This window comes from Pteropus vampyrus, unplaced genomic scaffold (genome assembly GCF_000151845.1).
Source record: "Pteropus vampyrus isolate Shadow unplaced genomic scaffold, Pvam_2.0 Scaffold183, whole genome shotgun sequence".
NCBI lineage: Eukaryota > Metazoa > Chordata > Mammalia > Chiroptera > Pteropodidae > Pteropus > Pteropus vampyrus.
Genome location: NW_011888964.1, coordinates 348,628 through 356,540, shown reverse-complemented (window position 1 = coordinate 356,540; position 7,913 = coordinate 348,628). Strand labels below are relative to the sequence as shown.

General features: G+C 54.4%; 1 protein-coding gene across 1 annotated transcript in view; it reads left to right on the top strand.

Moving 5' to 3' along the window:
- The window catches only part of NDRG1 (N-myc downstream regulated 1), a 46,541-nt gene that overhangs the window by 8,952 nt on the left and 29,676 nt on the right, over positions 1 to 7,913 (top strand). The window contains exons 2-3 of the mRNA XM_023537223.1: positions 2,937 to 3,017; positions 4,846 to 4,958. Coding sequence (XP_023392991.1) covers positions 2,955 to 3,017; positions 4,846 to 4,958 — 176 coding nt within the window. The 5' untranslated portion in view covers positions 2,937 to 2,954. The remainder of the gene's footprint in view (positions 1 to 2,936; positions 3,018 to 4,845; positions 4,959 to 7,913) is intronic.

Here is a 7,913-nt window from a genome sequence, read left to right as displayed (position 1 = left end):
CGAAGTTCTCGGTCGAGGAGACAGAGACGGGGGAAAGGACTGGCCCTCGACTGGCCTAGGTCAGCAGGACGGGACTGAGAACAGCCAGCGTCTTGCTGACCTACAGCGGGGGTGGGTGGGGTGCAGGGAGCATGCTCGGTAGCCCGGGTTTGGGCAGCCTCAGTCACTGTGGGCAGCGACCTAGACAGTAGCTGACCTCTCCCTGCCAAGGCATTTGCACTTATTAAAGGCAGGCTGCCCCAGGCCTGCAACCCTCCAGGGACGAAGAGTAGAGAAGCCTTCTCTGCTGTGTCCAGCCTCCCCGCACACTTCTCAGTCCTAGGGCACTTCCTGGAAGCTTTCTGGTCCAGACTAGGTGTCTCAGCCTCAGCATCGGCATCGTTGATGTTGGGGCCAGATCATCCTGCTGTGGGGACTGTGCTGTGCAGTGTAGGAGGATTAGCTGATGATCAGCATGCTTGGTCTCTGCCCACTAGACACCGGTGACATCTCTGTCATGACAATCAAAAAGGTCTCCAGACATTACACATGCCCTGGCGGGACAGAAGCACCCCCTGTTTTGATAAGCGCTGTAAGAGTTCTCAGCGGCCTCACCTCTGAGCCTCAGCATGACCTTGAACACAAGCCTCAGCATGACCTTGAACGCCTCCTTGAGGCGCCTCCAGCTCCATTCAGAGGTTCTCAAACATGTAAGGGAGACTGGCCAGGGTTCAGCCCATACCTCAGGTCGCCTGGGAAGGAAAAGAACGTGTGGGATAGAGAGGTTTTGCCAGGAGCATGCTTGGGAAACCCTGGCCGCTGGGATCGAGTCTTTTCTGTTCCGAAGGAGGATGCGGGGTCTGGCGGAGGCTGACGGCTGTTCGTGATCACAGCACTGGGGACCAAGGGGAGCTGGCTAGACCAGGCAGAACTATGGCATATGGGCTCGAGGCTGGCGGCAGAGACTCGTTCTCACTCTTGTGGGTTAGTGATTATTTAGGAGTGAATTTAAATACGAGCATTGCTGTTAAGCTGCATAAAACCTGTTCACCTACCTACTCAGCAAGCGACTTGTAGCCTGATTTTGCACCTGGTATAATGCTAGGAGCTACAGACGAGGCAAGGAAACAGGTAGGCTACCTGTCCTGGAAGCCTACTGTGGGGGGAGGGGAGGGGGTGAAGAAGGCCCGCTGGGGGCGGTGGGGGACCCCACCCTCACTCTGGTGAAAGGTGGAGTTCTTTTGCTCTCGGCATGAAGGGTGGCGTTGCCTGGGCTTCTGGAAAGTTCCCTGGGCTGTGTAGGCGAGGTGTCCCTCGGGTCAGGGTCTCGGGACCACGAACATGCTGAATTAGCAAGGCTGACAGACCTCTGCTTTTCATGCCTCCTGCCTCCGAGCTGGCCACTGCCCAGGAATGTTCAAAATATAAAACCGACTTTGTTTTCAGAATGTTCTGGAGCCTAGACTCCAAAGGCTGCATAAAGGCATTCTTGTGGGGCTGGTTATCTGCTGGCGAAAGTCATGCTGGGGCCCAGGCCAGCTCATCCCAGGGGATCCGCCTGCGGAATGCCATGTGCTGGCACCAGGGTGGGTGGGGGTGGCCCGGGCTCTGTCCTTGTTGACCCCTGGGAGGTGTTTTACAAAGAAGATTCTTATGGGTTCTGGAAGCTTTATCTTCAAAGGCTTGAACTCTCTCCGGCTGTTAGGTCTGTGGGGCCTTGGGTGGCTCAGGGCCTGGGGTTTCTATTCTGGAACGGAGCAAGAGAAGGCCCTCACTCAGGCTGGTTTTCACCAATTGTCCAAATTCAGGGTTCGGAAGGTCTGGGCGCGTGAGCTGCCTGGTACCTGGATCCCTCTGCCACTTACTCCTTCTGCCAGCCCTCTGCCTGCGGCACTCAACCTTCTCTCTACTTTCTTTGTGCCTCGCCCCATGTTGGTGGGCACTTCGTGCTTCCGGTTTGACTTTCTTTCTGTAAGAATAAATGTTTATACTTTAACTCCCAGATCAGGCTCCCAGGAGTGTGCTCAGTACATGTCACCGCCCAAGCCTTGCGCCCCAGGGAGTCCATTTGGCAGCATTCCACAGCCCAGGCTGTCACCTCCTGGTCCCTCTGCTCCTGCCTGTGTCAGAACAAGGTGGGGGGCCTCCTCTGACCAAGCCCCCTCCACTCTCTACCCACCCCAGCTCTCCCACCCCCTGCTTTGGCTATAAAGTGCTTTTTCCTTTGTAGGTCCTTTTTTATTTGAAAATCCCACTGAGCATTCAGCCCTGTCAGACCCTGGGCTTGAGGTTTGCCCCACCCCTACCCCTCGGCCCCCCCTCCCCCAGCAAGTAGCAGAGAGCCTTGCCCAGAGGTGGACTTGGGGCGTGCGTATGGCCACCCTCTGTTGGGACCACTTTGAGGATGAAAGAAGCTCGTGCCATGCCTGTACAGGGTGGGCCTCCCGTGACCTTCTGTCCCCTTTTGGGTGTCATCCTGGGGCTGCCTGGCTTTGGGATCGGTGGTGTGGGTATTCTGCTAAAATGTATCAACAAATGTCCCGGGCGTGGTGGGCCTGGGCAGGGGCGACGTGGTTCTGAGTGTTGATCCATCCTTTCATGGGAATGGTAGTCAGTAGTTGCTTCTGAAGCCTCAGTTTCTGTCCCAGGAAGTCTACTGCCCCAGCACCCAGGGGCGAGGCTGGGATGGGCCAGGGTGTCCCAGGAAGTCTACTGCCCCAGCACCCAGGGGCGAGGCTGGGATTGGGCCAGGGTGTCCCAGGAAGTCTATTGCTCCAGCCCCTGGGGTATGGGATGGGCCAACTGGGTCCCAGGGGCCTTACGACCTGTAATTTGAGGTGCATGAGGTAAGACCTGCTGGGCACCGTGAAGGCCCAGTCTCTGGCCTCGGGTTTGCTTCCCTCAGGAAATAGCTCACAGCAGGAAGTGCTAACCTCCTGGCCTTTGTCCTCTCGTAGGCAGGTGACAGCACGGACATGTCTCGGGAGCTGCAAGACGTGGACCTCGCCGAGGTGAAGCCTTTGGTGGAGAAAGGGGAGGTGAGTGGAGATGCTCCTGGCTGTCACCATCACACGCCACTCACACATGCACACACACGTCCACTGCTTCCTTGTTTCCACAGGTCATCTTGTCCAGGAATGCAAAAGGACAAGAGGTATCTGTTCAAGTCCCAGCCTGGCCACCAAGTGCCATGGCATGTGGACCGGGCCCCTGGCCCACCTCTCTCTGCTTTTCCGCCCACACTTCCCTTACCCCGCTATGGAAAGTAAGGGCGTTGCTCTAAGCACCCCCTACCTCTGACATCCTGTGATTCTGGAACATGCAACAGGAAGTCCATCGCCCACACTCTGGTGTCCTCAGGCCAGGGCGAGGATAGGGTGGGTTAATTCAGAAGGAGCTAGTTGAAACCTTGCGTGGCGTGGAGGAGGTGAGCAATGCACGTGAGCTCTTGTTGCTATAGTTATCGATTGTTCACTTGAACCTTTCATGTCGACCAGGCCTCCCTGTTGGAAACAGCGGCCCATGTCCTAAGGCCTGAGCTAGCGTGGTCGGTCCATCCCGGACCGGTTGTCCTGCCGATGGACGGAAGAAGCCTTTACATCCACACAGTTAGCATCGTGCTTTTAAGCGGTGTCCATATCCCAGTTCTCACTGAGCTGCAAAACGGCCTCCTAAAAAGATGATGCACCTTTTTAAAAATGTAAAACTCAGGCTCAAATGGGAAGTCAGCTAAATGCGTTCAAAAATAATCATCGACATGTATGCGTCGCGTCCCGCGGGCCTGTCTCTGGGCCAGCCCTATTTCATGGGTTGTCTCATGCCAGCCGAGAGGGTGAGACTATGGGTACAGAAGAGGAAGCTGAATCTCGAGCAGGTTAATTTGTCTTTGGTCATATAGTTACAGTGTATGGGGCCTGGAGCCAAAGCCAGGCCAGCTGCCTTTGACGAATGGAAGATTCCTTTAATTTCCTTATGACTCTGTGTGGCTGTTCTGTTTTAGGTCTTGTATCTCGTAGATCTTTCATTTCCAATATGTGAGGCAACTATCAATATTCCCATTTTACAGACACAGAAACTGATCTCTGACAGGAGAATTCCCTGGATAGGTGGCACCACTAGGATTAGCAGCCCAGGCGGGCTATGGGATGCTTGTCACCATTCTACACTTGGGGTCTGCAAATGCTTTCAGTAAGGGCCAAATAATAAACACCTTTGGCTTTACGGGCCCTACTGGCTGTTGCCTCTACTTGGCTTTACGGTTACACCGTGAAAGAGCTTGCTGTTGCCGTGTTCCAATAAAACTTTATTTACAAAAACAGGTGGCAGACTACGGTTTGCCGACCCATGCTGTTCAGTATGCATGCTCCAAATCTAGGCAACTCTGGTGAAAGATGGAATATAGGCTGGAAACTCAGAATTGTAGGGTCGAGGGAAATGCTCATAGATCTCTGCTCTCCGCTTCCATCCGTGAGAGACTGAATTTTAATCCAGACGATGGGCAACCACGGAAGAAATTTAAAGAGAGTGACACGGTCAGCCTTGAGATTTAAAAGCGTAGCATGTGATTAGAGACCGGGAGACCAGTTAATAGGCAAGTGTGTCCGGTTATCTCTCAGGCTTGTGGTCAGCTTAAACCTTCAGATCTTTTTTTCACCCGGGCTGGAGTCAAAAATGAATCTGGCTAATGTGTCTGCTTTCCTGCTGGACTATTTGGGATGAAAAGGAAAGTTTGCTTTGTAAGGAATGAGGGAGGATCCACGGAGGAGGGAGATGCGGACTCGGGGCTCGGAGAAGCCTGTGTTACAAAATTAATTCTCTGCCCAAGGAAACTTGGTGAAACTGACCATCTCTCTTGTCTCTCCACAGACCATCACTGGCCTCCTGCAGGAGTTTGACGTTCAGGCAAGTAGCGGATGTGGATTCCCTTTGCCCCTTCCCTACCCCGAGTTCTCTTCCTTTCTTCCTTCCATTGATTTGAAGTAGATCATTGTCCAGACCCTGGGGATGAGGGGAGAGAAGGCAGCTAGTTTCCCACACTCAGATCCTTCTCTCAGATAGAAGCTGGTTTGAGTTCTGGCCAAGGGAGCCCATCAGTCTTTGTAGAAGCAGGATGGAGACATGGCCCCCTTTGACCCTGCAGAGCTGGGCAGAGCTGTGGGACGTGTGCAGGAGAAATGGGAAGGCTGTGAGTGGGCTTGGGACCCTGTGATGGGAGGGGAACAAGCAAAGGCTTGATGTTCTTGGCTGTGCTTGGGAAAGTGAAACCAGCCTTCTCCGTGGCTTCCTGGCTCCATCCCTGCCCAGAGTTGGCTTCAGGGCAATTGGCTGGGTGGGGGTGGAGGGGCGGGGAAGGTACCTCTTGAGCTTCACCCAAGAACAAACTTTCAGGATAGCTGTCTGGCTTCTCTTGGCTGAAGGGTGGGTCAAAGCCTCAGGAACTGTAAATCTTGGCTCATTAATTACCCGAAAGTTTGCATGGGCCCCAGGCTGCGCTAGAACCTGGGGTTGGGGCAGGAAGCCTGAGCACGCGGGGTTCTTGTGGTCCCAGAGAGGTTGAGAGGAGCAAATACAAGCCAGATGCAGGCTGATGTGCTCACCTGAACCTCTACCTGCACATCACACAGGTATCTCCGGCTTCCAGCCCATTCTGAGCTCTGCATCTCTACCATCCATTCCAGCATCTCCTCTGGGGTCGCTGGGGGTGGGAGTGTCCGCAGGGTGGCCTTGGCTGATCCCGCAGCCTTGTTAGAGCTGGAAGCAGGGCCATCTTGCAGGCTCAGCTCATCTTTGTGCGTAAAAGCAGGAGAGGGGCCTGGGATAGGTGGGCAGCTTTCTGGGGTCTAAGACTGAGCCTGGAAGGGGCTCCGAGCAGCGCAGGCCCCAGGACCACAGCCGGGCACCCACTCTTGCCCACCAGCGTTCCGCTGAGTCTGGTTGTTTTGTCCCGCCGAGACTCAGACGGTCACCTCCCTGTGCCTACTTGGCCATCACTGGGTTGGGAGGACCTGAATCCATCATTTCATGGGTTGCATTAGCACCAAGAACACAGACCTCGGTCTTCAAGGGGTGCACTGTGTCATGTGGTCTCCGGTTTGACGTTCCTACTGTATTTATTTAGGAGGAAGAGAGTCAGAGATGAGAAGTTATTGGCCTGAGGTCACCTTAGTGACAGGGGAGGTGACCCTAGAGCCTGGGCCTTCCTCCTCCCAGCTCCGAGAGCTTCCTATTCTGCTTACTCCCCAGGAGGCTGGTTTAGTGGGGCTTCCTGTGAGCCAGGCACTGTGCTAAGGGCTTCGCAGCCAATATCTCATTTAACGCCTCAACAATAGCATGAGCAGAGGTACCATTATCCTCATCGTTCAGATGGGGAAACTGAGGCCAGAGGGGTGGGACTGCCTGACCGTGAGGAAGCCGGGTTCTTACTGTGCTGAGGCCTCTGCTTCTCCCGACTTCAGGCCTGGGCTCCATCCATGTGTCTCTGTCTCGAAGGACACTCAGCTCGTGGGAGGTGAACCTCGAGTCTCAGGGAGCCCGGGTTCCTCTAGTCCAACTGCTCATGTCACAGCTGGAGACTGAAGGACAGAGGAAGGGGGCGTCATTGGTGCAGGGCGCACAGTGCGGGGAGCTAAGAATCATGGTGCCCGGTCCAGTTTTAATCAGTCCGCCGTCACGAGATCAGGGAGAACTGGGTGACAGGGAAATTGGAGCTGTGAAAACTGCAGCAGCTGTGGCACCCATGGCCCTGGCTGTGGCACCCGTGGCCCTGCCTGTGGCACCCGTGGCCCTGCCTGCGGGACTGGTTCTGGGGCCATAGGGACGCAGATCCACCCAGACTCGGCATTCGAGAGCCAGGTGTGCCCTCGTTTGCACTTTGACCCAGAGGAAGTACCTCATCGCCCTTCAGCCTCAGTTTCCTCATCTGTGAGATGGGGAGAGTCGTTCCAGTCTCGTTCGAGTGGCAGTGTAGAGAGGACAGTGCCGGAGACCCTGACGTGATGATTCCCACACCCCGTCCACTAACTCTGCTGTGAGGTGTGTGTGTGTGTGTGTGTGTGTGTGTGTGTGAAGTTAAATTTACCATCTTAACCGTTTTTAAATGTGCAGTTCAGGGGGTGTTAAGTCCGTTCACATTGTTCTGCAGCCGTCACCACCGTCCGTCTCTGTAACTCTTCGTCATCCCGCGAAAGAGCTCTGTCCCCATGAAACACTGACTCTCCACTCCTCCCTTCCCCGAGCCCCTGGCCACTGCCCTACTACATTCTGTCTCTATGAACTTGACCTCACACAAGTGGCATTATATAATAGTTCTCGTGCCGTGATTCGCTTATTTCACTTAACGTAATGCTTTTAAGTCCATCCATATTGTTACATGTGTCGGGATGCCCTTTTCTTTGGGGCTGGATGATATTCATGGTGTGGATGGACCACATTTCGTTTATTCATTCATTTGTCAGCAGACACTTAGGTTGCTTCTACCTCTTGGCTATTATGAATAATGGGTGTCCAAGTATCTGTCTGACTCCCTGCTTTCACTTCTTCGGGGTATAGACGCAGAAGCAGAATTGCTGGATCACATGGTTATTGCACATTTTAAAAATCTTGGTTATTGGTTTGGAAACCAGAACGCGTAGTTTATCTGCTCCCTGTGAAGATTGTGTCTCACTTTCGCGTTGCTCTTGATAGTTTGCAAAGCATTGGTATGTGTCCCTGGGCTGGACACAGGCAGTAGCTGGAGCGGAAACCAGGAGTTCTGGCCCCAGCTGCCGGTGTCAGCCGACTTGAAGGCAGCTCAGGCTGCTGAGGTGGGCGAGCGGGGGCTGCACCCATAAGACATCAGCGAAGTGGGGACCTGGAAACCACACAGGGGAGCCTAGGAGAGAGGCTGGAGGAGGCAGGATGAGGTCAGTGCCCACCAGGTACCAGGCTGGTCTGAG